The sequence below is a fragment of the Cariama cristata genome, unplaced genomic scaffold (assembly GCF_000690535.1).
Source record: "Cariama cristata isolate BGI_N322 unplaced genomic scaffold, ASM69053v1 scaffold4364, whole genome shotgun sequence".
NCBI lineage: Eukaryota > Metazoa > Chordata > Aves > Cariamiformes > Cariamidae > Cariama > Cariama cristata.
The window spans coordinates 22,247-39,727 of record NW_009614516.1 but is presented as its reverse complement, the minus strand read 5'-3'; the positions used below and the strand labels follow the sequence as shown (position 1 = coordinate 39,727).

Sequence of the window (17,481 nt, the reverse complement as noted above, 5' to 3'; positions counted from 1 at the left end):
TGCAATAGTCTTTGCCCAGGGCCTCACAGCAGTGTATGGGTGAATGCTAGAGGGGCTGGTATTTGTAAACATCTGTGGAGCATAATTGTAACGTCCTGTGTGGGCTTCTGCAGGGTCATTGGTGTTCTGCCTCAACAGGCTGCAGAGTCGATTCACGTGTTTGCCACAGCTCTCCTTCATTTTCGTGTCTCTTGAGCAAAGTTCTTCAGAAAGCAGCATCACATTTTCTGTAAGACTAGAGATTTGCTTTAAATTAAGTAAGAAACCCCACCCCATCCCACCCCCAAAAAACCCCAAACACCCTCCTGCCCTACCTCACCAAAGACTGACAGTGCTGCTTGGTTATACCTATCTTGGTAGCATGATCTAACAAAAACTTGACTAGGTGTCAGAGTTTACTTTCAAGGAGATTCATTTTATGTTGTGTAGCTAACTTGATAGAACACTCATCTAAATAATTTGTATGGTTTTCCATAGCTGACCAATAGTACTGTTGTGGTTTAGCCCTGTAGGCAGCTGAGGCCCACACAGCTGCTTGCTTGCTCCCCTCCAGTGGGATGGGGAAATGAATCACGTGAGAACTCGTGGGTTGAGATAAAGGCAGTTTAATAGGGAAAACAAAAGCCATGCACACAAGCAAAGCAAAACAAGGAATTCATTCCCCGCTTCCCATGGGCAGGCAGGTGTTCAGCCATCCCCAGGACAGCAGGGCTCCGTCACACCTAACTGTTACTTGGGAAGACAGGCACCATCGCTCCAAATGTCCCCCTTCCTCCTTTCCCCCAGCTCTTATTGCTGAGCACAGTGTCATGTGAAATGGAATATCTCTTTGGTCAGTTGAGGTCAGCTGTCCCAGCTGTGCCCCCTCCCAACTCCTTGTACCCCCGCAGCCTGCTCACTGGTGGGGTGAGAACCAGGAAAGGCCTTGACTCTGGGTGAGCACTGCTCAGCAATGGCTACAACATGGGTGTGTTATCAACACTGTTTTGGTCACAAATCCAAAACATAGCCTCATCGGAACTACTATGGAGAAAATTACCTCTTTCCCAGCCAAATCCAGTACATGTAAGGAAAATCCTAAGCCATTGCATGAAAAGTTTACATGATTGCCTCTTACACTTTATAGAAGTTAGCATTACTGTGTTCTCTGTATCTTTCCAATAACTTAGACTATTTTATTAATACAATTCCCGCTTGTTGTGTAGTATTACTTATTTAAGCAGGATGAGAGTCAGCTAAACAGTACAGTACAGCTAGGCAGTACAATTTTTTTAGCTGTTGACTGTTAAACCTAATAGCAGAGCTGTAGGTCAATAATTTCTTACATTATGGCTTCAGTTAGTTGTTTAAATGAAGGCAGGAGGCTTGTCTACAGTAGGAAGGGTTGTCTGAACAGCTTGTCAACAGAAGGGTGTTTTGCTATTCTATATGAATCACTTTCCAGGTTACCTCCAGATGTTGTAGTATGTTAGTGCGATATTGTACTGCAGTAAGATCAGAATTTGCTGTCTTGTAGAAGTCCTTCTTTCCCTCATCTCTTGTACTGTCTCTTCTCACACCTCGTTCTGCGGTGACCTGCCTTTAGTAGTCCTAACCTGTTTCAGTGGCCTTTTCAGCTGTGGGGCGGAAAGTCAGGAACGGTACCTGTTAAGCCATTTGAACAAGCCCTCATCAGGCCACACTGCTGATCTGGACTGGGACGTGGGAGATAGTGCACCTCAAGATTGGCCAGCCTTGGAACCTTATCAGTTTTCCTAGCAGTTACGTGTGTCTGAGTATGTGTATCTTGTCTAGCTGGTTGCATATTTTTAAGTCTTCATAAACCAAACCTCTTCTCCCCCTCCCTCAACTGATTATAAACAGAGCTTTATCATCACAATTATTCATGACTGCTGCGTTTTTTTAACTCAGTCTGAGGGACCAAATTTTACAGGCTTGTTGCCAGTTGGTATGTACTGCACGCAGTAGTTTTTGTACTGATCTTTTGCAATGTTTGGAAAGGTTATAGGTATGACAGCAATTTCTAGCATTTTTCATAATTTCTTGTGCAACTTTCCTAAGAAATTGAACAATATGATCTAAGTAGGCTGTTACGTCTAGTACTTCTTTTTTAATAGTGTCCAACTAATTTATGTGCTTCAAACCTATGATAGGCTTGGAAAGTATTCTTGAGGTTTGTTGACTTGCGTCATTTGAGGCTTCACTACAGGAGCACTGTCCAGATTGAAGATCCATTCAAATACATGAAAGAAAAAGTTAGAATGGTAACTACTGCAGAAAGAAGATCTCTGCATCAGTTATGCAAGCTGATTTAAGTGGAGCAAAAGGACCTTAAGTTGTCTAAGGCTGTCTGTGCTGCAGAAAGTAGAACATAGAAGCAGCATAAGGAAAACTTACTTAAATTCCAGCTTTGAGAGGCTATTAAAATTCTGCTCAAGCAGAAGTCAGATGCCGCAAGGCGTTGATCTTGATTTCAAGGTGTGCCCACACGACAGTCTCCTCCTTGAGACTTGAGAAATCCCTATGGGTTGTACAGACATTGAAATGTAATCTTTACTTACCTTTCTGCATTGCTTTTATTGCCACTAAAAATAGGTAGTAAAACAGCGTAAGCATAAAGGCAAACAGTATTTAATGTTGGACTTAGTCCTACATTAGATGCCTAAATGATGTTTATGCTTCCCGATTAGTTTCAACTTTCAAAATATATGCAGAATTTTTTTTCATATGAAGGTAGCTCACGTTTAATAGTCATCTTTAATATGAAATCAATTCTTTCATTAAAGTATAGAATTTTGAAGTGCTATAAAAAAGAAAATGGTACTAACTTATATGAGGATGATTACTATTTGTTATCTGAGAAGAAAAATGGGAAGTGTTTGAGCTCTGTTAGTGCCTGTAATTGACCTGAAGATCTTATCATCTGGTGAATTTTAGGAAGATAACTGTCAAATCTATTTGCTAAGCTCTTTTGATCTTCAAGAGATGGAAAGGAAAGAGAACAGAGGTGGGAGAAACAAATGTAGTGGAATCCCTGGGAAGAGAAGAGTTTTATTTATACTTGGTATAGTACTGATCAGTATTTTGCCTTGCTTTGCTGTATAGTTTGCTGTGGAGACAAGTTTTCTAGAAGAAAATCTTTAATTGTTTAATATAACTTCTGCCAGCAGAAGCTTCTTACTGCGAGAGATCTGTAATCAGAGAGAAACAGAAAATAAAGTTTGTTCTTCATTTATCTTCTGTTGAAGCTTTTGTATTGCGACCCAAGTATGGTGTTTGCCAAATGTATTTTTATCTAAGGTTAACAGCTTTGAAAAATCTTCTTTTCTTCTTCAAGGTATGGAATATACGAACGATGTAGAGAGTTGGTGGAAGCAGGCTATGATGTACGACAACCGGACAAAGAAAACGTAACGCTTCTCCACTGGGCTGCAATCAACAACAGGATAGATCTGGTGAAGTATGTATTACACTTCAAGTTAAACATAAACTAGTAATGTCCTTAAAAATGTTGATTTCTTTTTTAAGGTGTTAAATAATCTTAAATCTCTTAATTTTAAGAAGAGTGTGGCCAAGCAGGTCGAGGGAGGTTATCCTCCCCTGTGCTCTGTTCTGGTGAGGCTGCATCTGGAGTACTGTGTCCCGTTCCGGGCTCCTCAGTTCAAGAAAGACAAGGAACTACTGGAGAAAGTCCAGCAGAGGACAGCGAAGATGATAAAGGGACTGGAGCATCTCTCATGAGGAAAGGCTGAGGGAACTGGGTCTGTTCAGCCTGGAGAAAAGACGACTGAGAGGAGATCTGATCAATACTTATAAATACCTTAAGAGTGCGTGTCAAGAGGATGAGGCCAGACTATTTTCAGTGGTGCCCAGCGACAGGTTAAGGGGCAACGGGCACAAACTGAAACTCGGGAAGTTCCACGTTAACGGGAGGAAGAACTTCTGTGCTGTGAGGGTGGCAGAGCCCTGGCACAGGCTGCCCAGAGAGGGCGTGGAGTCTCCTTCTCTGGAGATATTCAAAACCTGCCTGAATGCCTTCCTGTGCAACTTGGTGTGGGTGACCCTGCTGTGGCAGGGGGGTTGGACTGGGTGATCTCCAGAGGGCCCTTCCAATCCCCACCATTCGGTGATTCTGTGGAAATCTCAATTTTTGATCTTGAAATTTAGGGGAGGGGGGAGAAGTTAGAAGACCTAATTTGCATTTTGGCAGCAATATTTTGATGACACAGTTAACAAATAAAACCTGTTATGTGTCCAGAAGTCAAGCTCAGACTCTCTCAGATGAGATAAACCTGTGGAACTGCTATTCAGCTGCACGTGCAATTTCTTTATGGCATGGTACACTTGCTGAAATACCAAATTTCTTTTTAGAGGAGGGGAAGTTTGGTGCTAGATGGTAGCGAATGTTTTTGAACAAGCAATATTAATGTGATGCAAGGAGCAATTCCTACTTCATTCAGCATTTCAAGAAGTTCTAACTTAAATAACTTCTTTGCATTTCAAAAACACAGCTGTTACAAAAGGTAACATTGCAGCACCTCTCCTTGTGAGTAACAATAAAATTTTTAATAGTGGGAGCTGTGGGATTTGGGGTATTTTTTTTGCTTTTCAGTTTTTAAAATCTGAAGCATAATATTTGAGACTTTGAAAACTATTAATATCTTTCAGAACATGGAGAGCTTAAATCCTGAGGGGATAATTCTTAGTACTTGCATTCATGTTTTACGAGTCATGAGTGTGTATAGAACTTGTTGTTTTTTTTTTTCTCTACCAGTAACAAAACAATTAATTAAGTACATGCAATTAAATCTAAATACATAAAATGTTATTGAATCAGCAGGTTTCTAGACTATTTGACAGAAACTACACATCTTGAATCAATCCACTTTTCAATTGGCATAAATGGCCATCTTCAATCAGTTCACTTTTCAAAACAGTTCTTATTAATGAATGTGTGTACTGACACATAAAAACAAGTGCAAAACGTCTTCATTTAAGCATGTTCTCCCCATGTATGTCTATCACCAACACCTTCATCAGACCAGATCTTGAGTTTCTAGAAGAACTCGGTTTCACGTGTTTTTAAAGGACTTTCTGTGTCCTGATGCAGTTCTCTTAAAAGAAGGTTAAATAGATAAAGATAGATAAATAGATAAAGATTTAGATCTGATGAGAAGGACCTTTGGGTCCTGGTGGACAGGAAGCTGAATATGAACCAGCAATGCAGCCCTTCAGGAAAAAAGGTCAATGATATACTGGGCCTTGTTAAGAAAAACATTGCTGGCATGTTGAGGGAGGTGACCTTCCTTTCTACTCAACTGTTGAAGCTGGACATCTCTGTGAAGTTGTGGGTTCCCCTTTGCAAGAAAGATAGGGACTTATTCGGATGAGTCCAGTGCAGGGTCACAAAGATGGTTAAGGGACTGAAACATCTGACATGAGGAGAGGCTGCAAGAGCTTGGACTTCTTAGTCTAGAGAAGAGAAGGCTTGTCTTGTCAATGTATACAAGATCCTCAAGGAGGATCTTATCAATGTGTGTGAGTACCTGAGATACCCAGTAATATAATACCTGATAATATATAATACCTGGAATCTTATCAATGTATATAAATACCTGATGGGAAGGGGTAAAGGAGACAGAATCAGACTTTTCTCAGTGGTGCCTAGGGGCAAGATAAGAGGCAGAGGGCACAAATCAAAACACACGTGAAATTCCATCTGAACATCAGGAAGCACTTATTTTACTGTGTGGGTGACTGAGCACTGGCACCAGTTGCCCAGAGAGGTTGTGAAGTCTTCATGCTTGGAGGTATTCAGAACTCTACTGGACGTGATCCTAGGCAACATGGTGTAGATGCTTTTATCAGGAATGGTTAGACTAGATCTCCAGAGGTTCCTTCCAAACTAAAGAATTGTGTGAAATAATTCGGTGTTTCTGAAAGAGATGTTTTTATTATACACAGTAGATAGCACAACAGGGTTTATGTCTTTATTGTGAGTAGAAACTTATAATGGAAAACATAATTCTGCATTTGGTATCTTCCTTTCATTATAAGATAGGTAACCAATGTGCTTCCTGGCACACTGAAAGAAAGCCTCTTGCAAAAGTGGTGGAGGACCCTGGTTTATCTAAATAACCTTTTTTTGTGAGAGTACATTTTAGACCCTATTGTTTTCTTCCTTTTCATTCCATTTTCTTTCTGAGTTGTCCTGGGTCTTTACGGCTAGCATCTTACAATTTGCTGTGAAATAACTGTGAAATGCATGAAATTTTTCAGATAGCTGTTTTTCTTTAAGAAAAGTACAGTGTCTAAAAGCAGTTGTTATTTGTTGAGCTCACTTTTTTTATCCTTCTTGAATGCATAATGAATTATGTGCAATAAATTGCTCATTTAATTTGAATTATTGGAAGACATATTTGTATTATAGATATTCCATCTCATTTGATATGTCTTTATAAGGTCTGAAAAGTGAATGGCATTGAGACAGCTATCATCATTTAAAGACAGCAGTATGTCATGAGGCTTTTGAAAAAATAGGCCTATATTGTGGATAATGTTTCTGTATTAACTTATGTATAGTTTCTGTATTAGCTTTGCAGTGCAGTGAGTCTACCTGTGTGATACTTGATTATGACTTAATGCTTTAGTTCACTAGCACTTTATGTATTCTACAGCTTTTTCTTTAAAAAACAAAACAAACACAAACCAAAACAAAAAAAACTTGCCCCAAAAATTTTGTTTGGGGACCGTCTGTCATTCACAGAGTAAAATTGCACCAAATTTTAAATTCCCCATTAGTCCTCTTTGGAAGCTAAATCTGTGAAAGAAGTACTTTAGCATGCAAGTATTTTGTGGTGTATTTTACCTTTCTTTTCCTCTCCAAGTGTGCTGCTAACAATTTTCTGCTATAGTAATCATACTGGACATAGAGGTGGTTTGAAATCAGAACGTCAGATTCAGGTAGATGGAAGTCTGTGCTTAAATCTCTATCTGAATTTCCATTTAGGTCTTTATTGTATGTTAGGAAGATCTCTCCACCTGCATCTAAGTGCTGGAAACTTGTTCTGAGAATTTTAATTCAACATAACTTTAATCGTACCAGCCATATATCTTTCAAGTTATTTTAGTATGAACCCTGACAATTGGATGTTCGTAGATGTAACGTGTCTAATTCTTCCATTTTCCTCAACAATATGTCAAAGCTCTTATCCCTGTTTGATGCATCTTTACCACTGTGACTTTCTGCATTGCATTTTCTCCCTGCTGTTTACTAGAGTGCATGTGACTACTAATGTGTTTAACTGTATCTAAACCTCATTCTTCCTGATGCAGTTCTTACTGTCTAAGTTCCTCTGTCTTTGGAGGGTCTTGATTTATTTTAGTTTATATCACCCAGCATATTATGTATGCTCTCACTCCCTCTTTTGTGAGACACTGGTTTATTTCCTTAGAATGAAGTTTTTCAGTTTTTCTTTTTGTTTGATCCTGACACATCTTTCCCCAAGTCTCCGCTATTTCCTCACTGTGTGCAGTGGATAATTTCATTAAATAAGTTGGCTAGTAAGCTTGATATCACAGCGACAGAATCTAAGTGTAAGGGGCGTGCTGTCATAATACCAGACCTCAGTGTCTTGCTTACTGGGTATTGACTAGATAAGGTCTTCCCACTGAAATAGTTCAGCAGCTTCTCTGTGGAGAGTGCAGGCTTAGAATTAGACTTCTCTTATTTTCAGTATTTCCTCATCCTGTCTGTTGTAAGACCTGACATTCAGCATAGGTAACGGTGAAACCCATTGATATTCTGTAAGTAAAACTGCAGAACCTTTTCTTATTTCTCTAGGGTCAGGCATAAGTGTCAGGCATCCACAACGTAATTCTTTTTTCATCATGACACTGATCTATTGGTCTCTGTTCAACTCAATTTTGTAAAAAAGCAAAAGTTGACCTTTTATCTCTACAGTTACCTACTGCCTGCGTTTCTGCGTTCCCTGTGTCAAACTTTCTCCAGACAAGGATTTCCCTTCTACTTTTCCTCCTAGCAACAGTGGCTGCATGCACTTTGCTTCCACAAGCACTGAATGCAAGCTGGGGCAGTTTTCAAATGCCTGGTGAAGTCTTAGTAATACTAATGTGGAGATCAGTGCAAGTATTTTTTTCTTAAGGTGACCTCTTACCAAATCTGCTTGCTTTGAATGTACGTAGATTGTTCAAGTAGGACTCCCACATCTGACATCTTCTAGCATGGAAGCTTAGATGACTCACTGAGAGTAGAATTGCCCAGTTCCTCCTTTCTCCAGGGACATTCTCACCAAGAACAAAAGTTCTTCTGCAAGATCTGGCTAGACAAGGACATTAAATTCTCAGTCTGGTTTTGCAGAAAAATCTCATCATTTATGTGTACTGAAACTGAAGTGCGGTGATAAATCTCAATTTAGTCTAAGAACACCCTTAAGGAAACATAAGATGTTCAGTGTGCCATCTGGCAGGAGATCGCCGCCTTGTCTTTTCCCAGTTGTCAAACTGCAAGTTCTTCCTTCTAAATAAAACGTACTAACCAGTAAGCAGTGCTGCTGCTCAGTAAAATCTGAACATATTCTGTGTTTCTGCAGGGACTTGTGTTTGAATGAAGACAATCTGTTTAATGTTCACCTCCCCAAGAGTGGCTGTCACATCAGGAAGATGGATCCAAGCTTTGACTGTGAATTTCTCTGTGCTGTCTTTTATCTAGACAAGATTTCCTTGGGAACTCCCTCCCAAGGGGAACTAAATAGTGTCTTTTTCAATTTTGTTCTTTGATAGCTGATACTTTGCTTCACAATAACAAAATTGTTGTCCCTTTGCCTTATATATGCCTTGTTTTTTCACCTACATGGGACCAAGACTTTCACAAAATCTCTGGTGGTTCTCATTGAGAAATCCAAAAGCTTACCTTCAGCAGAGAGGTGTTGCAATTTTGTTCGTTTGGTTTTGGAGACCAGCGGAGTGGACTCTCCTGCATCGATCAGAGCAGATCTTGTTTGTATTGAGCAAGTCTGCTGAAGTACTTCATTGTGTCTGATGGCTCTAAAGCAACTGTATAAAAGGACTTTTCCTTTAGATGTCTTTAGGGTGGACATGTATAGCTAATGTATTTTTCAGTTTCTGTTCCTAAAGGTAACTTTTGGGCTCTTTTTGAAGTTTCATTCTCTGAATTAATAAGCACTAAAGAAAAAGAAGGTAGTTAGGGTAATGTTTTTGAAATTGTTCTGTTTGTTGCCCTTCTTCTTGCCATGTCTTAAAACACTTCGAGGAAATTGAGGTGCCAGAAACTCAATGCTGAGGATTTGAAGGACAGTTTATGTGGGCAGGAGAGCAGCATTCATGTATACCTGACAGGTATTTTGAAAGCGAGAAGTCTGCAGGCACAGGTACTTGAAGTGTGCAAATACGTAGGAATCTGCAGCTAGGTAGTACTTTCCAAAGGTCTGTTAGTAATAACTTTTTTTTCCCCATGGGCTTACACAGTAGTGAATGAAGAACTAGAAGCTTTCTGGGAAGGCCTGTTTTTTAAAAACATAAACTTTTTTGTAAGGTGTGCATTTTCCTTCACAAAGCAGAAGTAATATTGCCAGTTTAGTGTGCTATGTAAAACAGCAAGGAGAACAGTTTGCAGAGGGAGTACAAATGAATATGAACATGAATTGCTGCAGTTAAATATTGGTAACTTGTTTTGTTCCTACAGGTAGGGCATCTTTTTATGAATGTTCTCGAGGGAAAAATAATTTGTAGCCCATTGTTTAGAATTATTTTTTAAATCCTCGGACTTTTTTGTCCTTTGATTAATAACAGTTCAGAAGTATGTAAAAATCTTAGTATTTGGCTAAACGCATAACTTCAGCGTGAACTCTTGGAACAATTACTTCAACAGGGCCATCTCAGTGATGATACATGCAGCAAGTTGAATTGTATGTAATTTTACCACTTAACTAAAATTTTCTAAATATACTCATCTTCTAGCAGCATATTCTTTTACCATTAATTCAGAATTCTTTTTAATGTGGCAATCCCTAAATATTTTAGAAGAATCCATTTTATTACATACTTCAGTGGTAGCACAGTTTGTACTAATATATATAGCAATTATTCTGTTTTACCTTAGAACCAAACTAGGAAATAGGAGCATGTTTAAAACAGAGTAGGAAGAATCCCTACATCACATCAAAAAGGCAAAAAATTGAATGTATATGCATGAAAAGAAGGTTATATGACGACAAGGAAAGGTTCTCGTCTGTAACTGCCTGTTTTGCATAACATCAAGCGTGCTTACTGTGTGTCCTTTTTATTTAACCAAGACAACCAATAACGTTTACTATTTCTGTTATTCCAGATACTATATATCAAAAGGTGCTATCGTTGATCAGCTTGGAGGAGATTTAAATTCTACCCCACTTCACTGGGCAACAAGGTGGGGAAAAGACTTCTGGAATTTTATTTTCCTGTGTTTTTGCTTAACTTGGGATCTGCTACTGATTGATTTATGAAATTACTGTGTTTTATTGGAATACTTTGTACAAGAATTAATTCAGTCACTGATAACTGGGCACACTGTGAATGTGCTTTGTTTGAACTACAGGAGCTTTCAGCATATAGTTCGGTTTTTGTCTTACCTCTTTCTGATGTAGAGGAAGATGATTGCTATGATAGGAAAAGGAATAAAGTAAAATTAGTCTATAGTCAACTTGGTTTATTTGTACTTTGGAGATCTTGTTTTTATCAGTCTTCTGAAGTTCAGCAACGCTTGTACAGATGGGACTTGGGATAATTTTGTGTGACATTGTCCTTGCAGTGTTCTATTGTGTGTGTGGATTTTTTTTTAAGCTGCACTTAAAATCAGATTTAAGATGTAGAAGATGGTCCAGGAGTGAAGAATGGCTGGGAAAATTGAAGACAGTCTTCCAGTAGTAGCTGCTCCTTCAGACAACCACCTAGAAATAGGCAGGAAAGGAACACTGTCCATATTAATATTTTTAACTGTAGACTGCAAAAGGAGACTTAGAAAATTAGCTTTCGGAACATTTAATGTATCAAAATAATTTGCTTATGAAAGATGATTACTTGCTTGTTAGCGTCCATTAAAGATTCTAACTTGCATGTTTCTTTTTGTTACAGATCATACTCTTAAGTTCTGTGTTAATAGCACAAAAGCTTGATTAAATTTCCTGGTGTTCATAGCTCTAATCTGTTTTTCTGTGAAGCATTGCCCCAAGCTGCTTCTGACAGATTGAAAAGGTCTTTTTGCTCATGTCAGAAACTGTGTACTGATAGTTAGGCACTGTGTCCATAAGAAGGATATGCCTATGCTCATTATCCCAAAAAGATGCTTAAGCTTTTAATACAGTGTGGAGAAAGTGTAAGCTTTCAGTTTTCCATTTTTTCTTCCTATTTTTATTTCACTACTGTTTTTAATAGTAGAAAGATAAACCATATGCCCCACAAAATGTGAGAGTATATAGCCAGTTTGGTATCTCTTAAAATAGCAGGTTTCATATGTGGATTGGAAGAAGTCACAGTAGGCTAGATTTGTAAAGTAATAATTTGGGATTTTTTTGTTGGCTGGCTTTTGGCTATACAACACACTTAAGTGAACTGCAAGTGATGAATGCATTGGCTGCATAGAATCTGCTCATATGAATGAGTTTGCTGACTCAGTTGCAGAATCAGATCATGACAAGTGTTGTTTTCAAAGTACGAGTCAAAGTGTGGAAGCTCCAGTGGTGTAATTAACTGCTAAACATATTTGTTGTATTCAAATATTCAAATTTTAGTAGCTTTTCTGTATATAGTTATTCAGTTGTTTGTTTTTTGTGTTTTGTTATGTTTAGACAGGGTCACTTATCCATGGTTGTACAGCTGATGAAATATGGGGCAGATCCGTCGCTAATTGATGGAGAAGGATGTAGCTGTATTCATTTGGCTGCCCAGTTTGGACATACTTCGATTGTTGCTTACCTGATAGCAAAGGGACAGGTAAATTCTAAGTAATATCATATTTAAATAGATTCTAGTCGAAATTAGAGTACGAAAACAATTGAAACCTATACCTGTCATTCAGGAAATGCAAAATATTTGCCTGACTAAACATAAAAATAATTGAATGACTTTTATTGTAGACTGCAGTATTGATGTGCTGCCTGCTACCTTAATATCCTGTATAGTGGTCTGAGTACTTTGGCTTTAGTTCACACCTGTCTAGTGTAGTATATAGAAATTCTAACAATTATTCTTTTACCATTCTTTATTTCTAATGAATTTAATCTGTAAATGTTAACAGTGACAACAATAGCAAATATTTTAGAATTCTTTGCAGAATCATCAGGTTATACACGGGTAAAGAATGTAATGACAAAGAATTGTTATAAGTCATCTTTTTTTTTTTTTTTACACCTCAGTCCACAACTTTTATTTATGGCTGTTACTAATTGCATGCATGTGTAAATAAATAAATAAAACCGAAACCAACCCAAACCCTTCTTGCTAGCCTCTTACATTACTTACATTCTATAAAATGTGTATATAGCATATATATTCATTATTGTTCTCCTTGTCTCCCATCCATCATCCTGTAGGCTCAAAAATATTTTCACCTTTTTGCTACTCACCCTGCATTATAACTTGTAGATTTAGTCAGCCACAGATATGTGCCTGAAGCACGTATTTAATTCACTTTGTAAACCATACAGAAAAGTCAAAGCCTTCCTCTCATTTTACAGTCTTGCTAATGCTGTTCATGCTTCTGTATTCTGCGTATTCTTTCAAATAGCAAATGGGATATGATCGAATGAGTCTGGTGGAATATGACAATGAAGTCAATGGGTTTGGTCTGTGCAAAAATTATTTGTTGCAGAATTATTATTTTATGTAGAAAATTATTTGTGCCTATACATGTAAAAAAATAAAGTATTGCTCCATGCAGTATTCAGTTTGTATCTGAGAACTATTTGGTAAAACAGTATTTAGTGAATGATAGAGAGTAAGCTAGGCACCAGAAGAGTCTGATCATATATAATAGCTATTTTGTAAGAGATAATGATTGGAGATAAATGCATTTTCATCAGGAACAAGTTTTGTATTTTGTTCACAAATTATGCGTAATTGTATGTGGGTTTTATGTTACCAGAAGAAATTTGCAGATGTTATGGAGGTGCAAACTTGTTTAAAGCATAGCATTAATGAAGTTCTTCTGTGATTATGAAATCTATCTGTAAATGTTTGTTTGTCCTCATGTTTATATACAGACTTTACCCTATTTATCTGAGCATATAACACTGCAGTCCAAAGGAAGCTGTGTGTCTTTACATGTCTACATACATAAGTGCCCAAAAATTGCTTTAAAATTTAAAACCTACTATCTTGGAAACAACTCTCCTTATCAATAGCTTTTACAAGGATGCTTTTTATTAGATCCCCCAAATGTTATCAAATAGGATTTTGGTATCCTTTCCATGCTGTAAGTTTGAAGTAATTCTAAGAGTAATTTTTAGAAACACTTCCAAAAGTTCAACTTTATGTCTTGATTTGTATGTTTAAAATATAGTAATATCAATAGTATTGTAATAATAATCCCCAAACTCACAATTCTCTAGCTATACTACCTATAACTACAGAAACTACATGATTTCTGTAGAAGCTACGGGAAATACATGATTCTACTTTATATTCTCCTTTAATAAGTACATACGAGGTCATTAATCCTCTCCCCTACCCCCACTTCCTTTGTGATGACATCATTTGGGTTTGGAAACTTGAACTGCTTTTGCTTGTGTGGGCCTACCCTATATACTACTTGCATATCTTTTTTGCCTTTTGTCCTTGCAGAGACCAGGTTCTCTTACATGCAAAGAGTAGGCTTGCCCTTGTTCTGAACCTAATTGTAGTACCTGTGTGGTAAATGGCAACTAAATAAATGTCAAAATAAAGATCAGGGTAGGCTGTTGTGCTTTGTTACTTCTGATCCTCATGCCTTTGTGGACCAGCATGATCAGAGAAGAGCCAGCTTTCATAACTGTGTAGACAACAAGTGGATTAAGAAGTTGCCCCTACTTGCTTCTTGTCTCTTTTTGGGACAGAGCTGGAACCCAACTTCTGTGTTGCTGCTTCACTCTCTTCCTGGGCTGCAGCAACCAAAGGTAAAATTTCCAATCTGAGGCTCAAGACTAGTCCTCTAGCTTCTGGAGTGTAGTGTAGGGAAGAACTCTTGGTCAAATGGCCTCTGACCTTGGTTGGAAGTGAACCCACTTTTATGCCAGCAAGTACTACTCAGCCAAGAGGCGGCGGTGGTGGATAGCTGCTGCTTTTTATTTAGTCATGTCTCTTACTAAATTTTGAGCGACTGGTACCTGGCTATATCATAAGTTGCTCATGTTGTTTGTGTCAGTAGGTTGCCTGGGTCAAAATCAAGCCTGGGGCAAATACATGATATAAATATAATCAGATAGCAAGTAACAGAATCTGTGGCAGAGTTCCAGTTTAGGTAAGTTCATTATTTTTTAAAAATACACGAAGAAAAACTGAAAAGGGTTTGAAAGCACTTAAAAATGTTCAAAATTAATGCTAATACTACTTGACTGCTTGATACTGTGTTTAGGCTACTTAAAATACCAAAGACATATCAGGGCCTAGTATATGCAAACATGTCACCCTGGAAGGAGTTAAGACATGGATATGGTATGTCGGATGGTTGAATAATGTGTTCTCATTCTATAGCATGTGTGAGAGAACTTACCTCAATCACAGATAATAACTATAAAGTTGCTAGTAGGGTAAAATCATGTTGTAAGAAATATCCTGGAGCTGAAATTACAGTTTAACTATTTCATAGTCATTGTTTAACTATCACTTTCATAGTTTAACTATCACTTCTTCATCAAGTATGTTTTGTGGTTTTTTTATTTATTCTCAGAGTTGCAATTTCATGTTAACTACTGTCCCGAGCTACATAGGGCCTTCTGAGCTATGACCTAGGAGCAGTTGGCATCTGGGTTGGGAGATGGCAGCGTGGTACGGGCAGCCATGGTTGCTTTGGTGCTGCAGCCCGTGAGCAGTGCTCCGGAGCGCTGTGACCTCTGTTGGCAACAGGGCTCAGGCCAGTGTAAGACACTGAAGCAAGTGTTTATTTCCTAGACCCAACCTATAGCACATTACTTACAGAATTAGAAGTCCAGTTGTGTTTTTTCCCTCACAATTGTCAAAACTGACTCTGCATTTGATGGACTAGAGCTTTTGTTGTTTGAGAGAACAAGGTAGGTTCAGTTCTGTGTGTTACCTTGTTGATGAGCTGCCTGTCGGTCTGCACTTGGTTCATTCCACAAGAATCCTACAAAATCTCTGCTTCTAGTGAATAACTAGCGCATGTGTCTCCTAAATTAGGAAATGTTTTCAGCCTTGCATCTCCCTTCACTGATAAATCTTTTTTACTATACACTTTTAAATATGTCATCTCTTTAGAAGCCTGTTTCCCTTTCCCTGGGCAACAGTCCATGTGAAAGAGATCTTTTCCTTATGGAGAAAAGGATTCTGAACAGGAGTGTGATGGATCTTTCTATGAAGGTCTGTGTTTTGTGAAATAACCAGTAATGGTTCTAAAGAGGATCAAGTTCCTGGTCCCTTTCTGTGCGATTTAATGCACTTCTAAGTGGAATCTCTTGATGCTTGTTGTGCTTTTGAAAAGGCCAATGGTTTGACCATTGCTAGTTAGATGTCCTCATAAGCTTAAGTGCTGCTCTGATCTCTAGCTGCTGTTCAGAATCCTACCTCGTCAGCTATATTGCTTTCAGAAAATAATGTTAAGCAGCAGAACAATTACTACAGCTCCTTTCCTTGCAGGAAGCTCTTTCTCCCTACATTTTTGCCTCTCCAAAAAGTTTTTGTAAAATCTTGTATTAGTGTCCTAGGATTAACTCTGGATATTTTTGAATATGCCAAGTTGTTCTCTTTCAGAACCGGAGTTGTTCTATTTCAGAAACAAGTGAAAAATTTGCCACTTGTGGTCCACAGCATTCACGCTTGAAATACAGAGGGCAGCAGTACGTGTAATTTTTGATCATTGCATCATTTATTGTTGAAATCTTTGATTCTTGCAGTGCTTGTGCTGTGTCATAACAGCATAGGTACACCCCTTCATAAGCATATCAAATTGACCTGTCACTGAGAGTTAAACAATGCTAAAATGTCTGTTGGTACACACTAGAACATAATAAACAGTCTCCGATATGTACCTGCTGCTGAAGGTTTAGGTTTTTGCCTCAGCCTTTTGGTAAAAAGCAGCAACAGAGCTTCCTTTCTGAAATGTCCTGCTTGTTGTGTGGTTGTGGTAATGACCTGTTAAAATAACAATGAATTTTTGACGAAAGGTTTGTTAGCACATGTATCTACTATCCACAACTGCGTTGTGGTTGTTACATCTGTACAACAGTATGCAAGTCAATCTTAGTTACTTTGCCTCTTGTTAAAGTTCCTTGAAAAGGGATCTACCTCAGCCCATGTTGTAGCTTAATAGGAGCAATAGCTGTAGCCTACCTAGGGAATTTATACAGGGAATAGTCTGGAGCTCATGACTTTTTTGTTCTTTTAGCTGAGTGTCACCTAGTGTACAAAGTGTAGTTTTGATTTGTCAGGTGGAATCGCTGAAGGAATCATTTTACTTACGTCCAGACGATCATGTCCCTGCTGTCACAATGATTTGCTTTTCTATATGAAATCTAAAGATGAAAGAGTGATTGTTCACCTTACAGTAATTTGTACAATCTTCAAAACAGATTGTTCACACGGTGTGACCTGTGAATCAGTCACGCTTCTCAAGGATAAATGAACTTGAGGTGAGGCTGTGGTTCTAATTTCCTTCACGATTTCAACAACAGGAGGTTAAAGGGAGTACCAATGGTTGTGTGGTCCTAGCAGGCTCTAGAGGACCTCATCTGTACAAGTACTGTGGGCAAGTACCCGGTCTCAATGTAACTCTTTTCTGAAAAAACAATACGGAGTACCAATGGTTGTGTGGTCCTAGCAGGCTCTAGAGGACCTCATCTGTACAAGTACTGTGGGCAAACAGACTTGGATCTCGGTCTCAATGCATGTAACTCTTTTCTGAACAAACAATACAATAAAGTAATGGTTCTCTTTCCTCTCCATCAACTGTTTTTTAAATTTCTGTTTTTTTTTTTTTAAATTAAGTAGCAGAGTGAAAACTCAGAAATGTAAAGTTATCGGCAGGCTGGGGACGTTTTAAAAGCAGTGATTTGGAAGAACTAAATTGGATTTTCTGGAAAACTGCCTGGGTCAGGCTGGCGGCACCATGAACGGGGATCTCAGAGGGTGGGCATTTGACAGACTGCTGGCGTGGAGAAGAAAGTTCTGAGGGTGATAGAAAGCAACATCATCCACTTTCTGGGTTTCTGTCCATAGTTTCTGTAGCAAAAGACTTCAAGGAAACACTTTCAACCT

At 38.4% G+C, this 17,481-nt stretch overlaps 1 protein-coding gene across 1 annotated transcript in view; it reads left to right on the top strand.

Moving 5' to 3' along the window:
- Positions 1–17,481, top strand: part of LOC104161121 (palmitoyltransferase ZDHHC17) — a gene marked incomplete at its 3' end in the record, with an annotated part of 45,134 nt that overhangs the window by 5,844 nt on the left and 21,809 nt on the right. Inside the window, exons 2-4 of the mRNA XM_009699445.1 lie at positions 3,338–3,460; positions 10,370–10,447; positions 11,865–12,009. Coding sequence (XP_009697747.1) covers positions 11,881–12,009 — 129 coding nt within the window. The remainder of the gene's footprint in view (positions 1–3,337; positions 3,461–10,369; positions 10,448–11,864; positions 12,010–17,481) is intronic.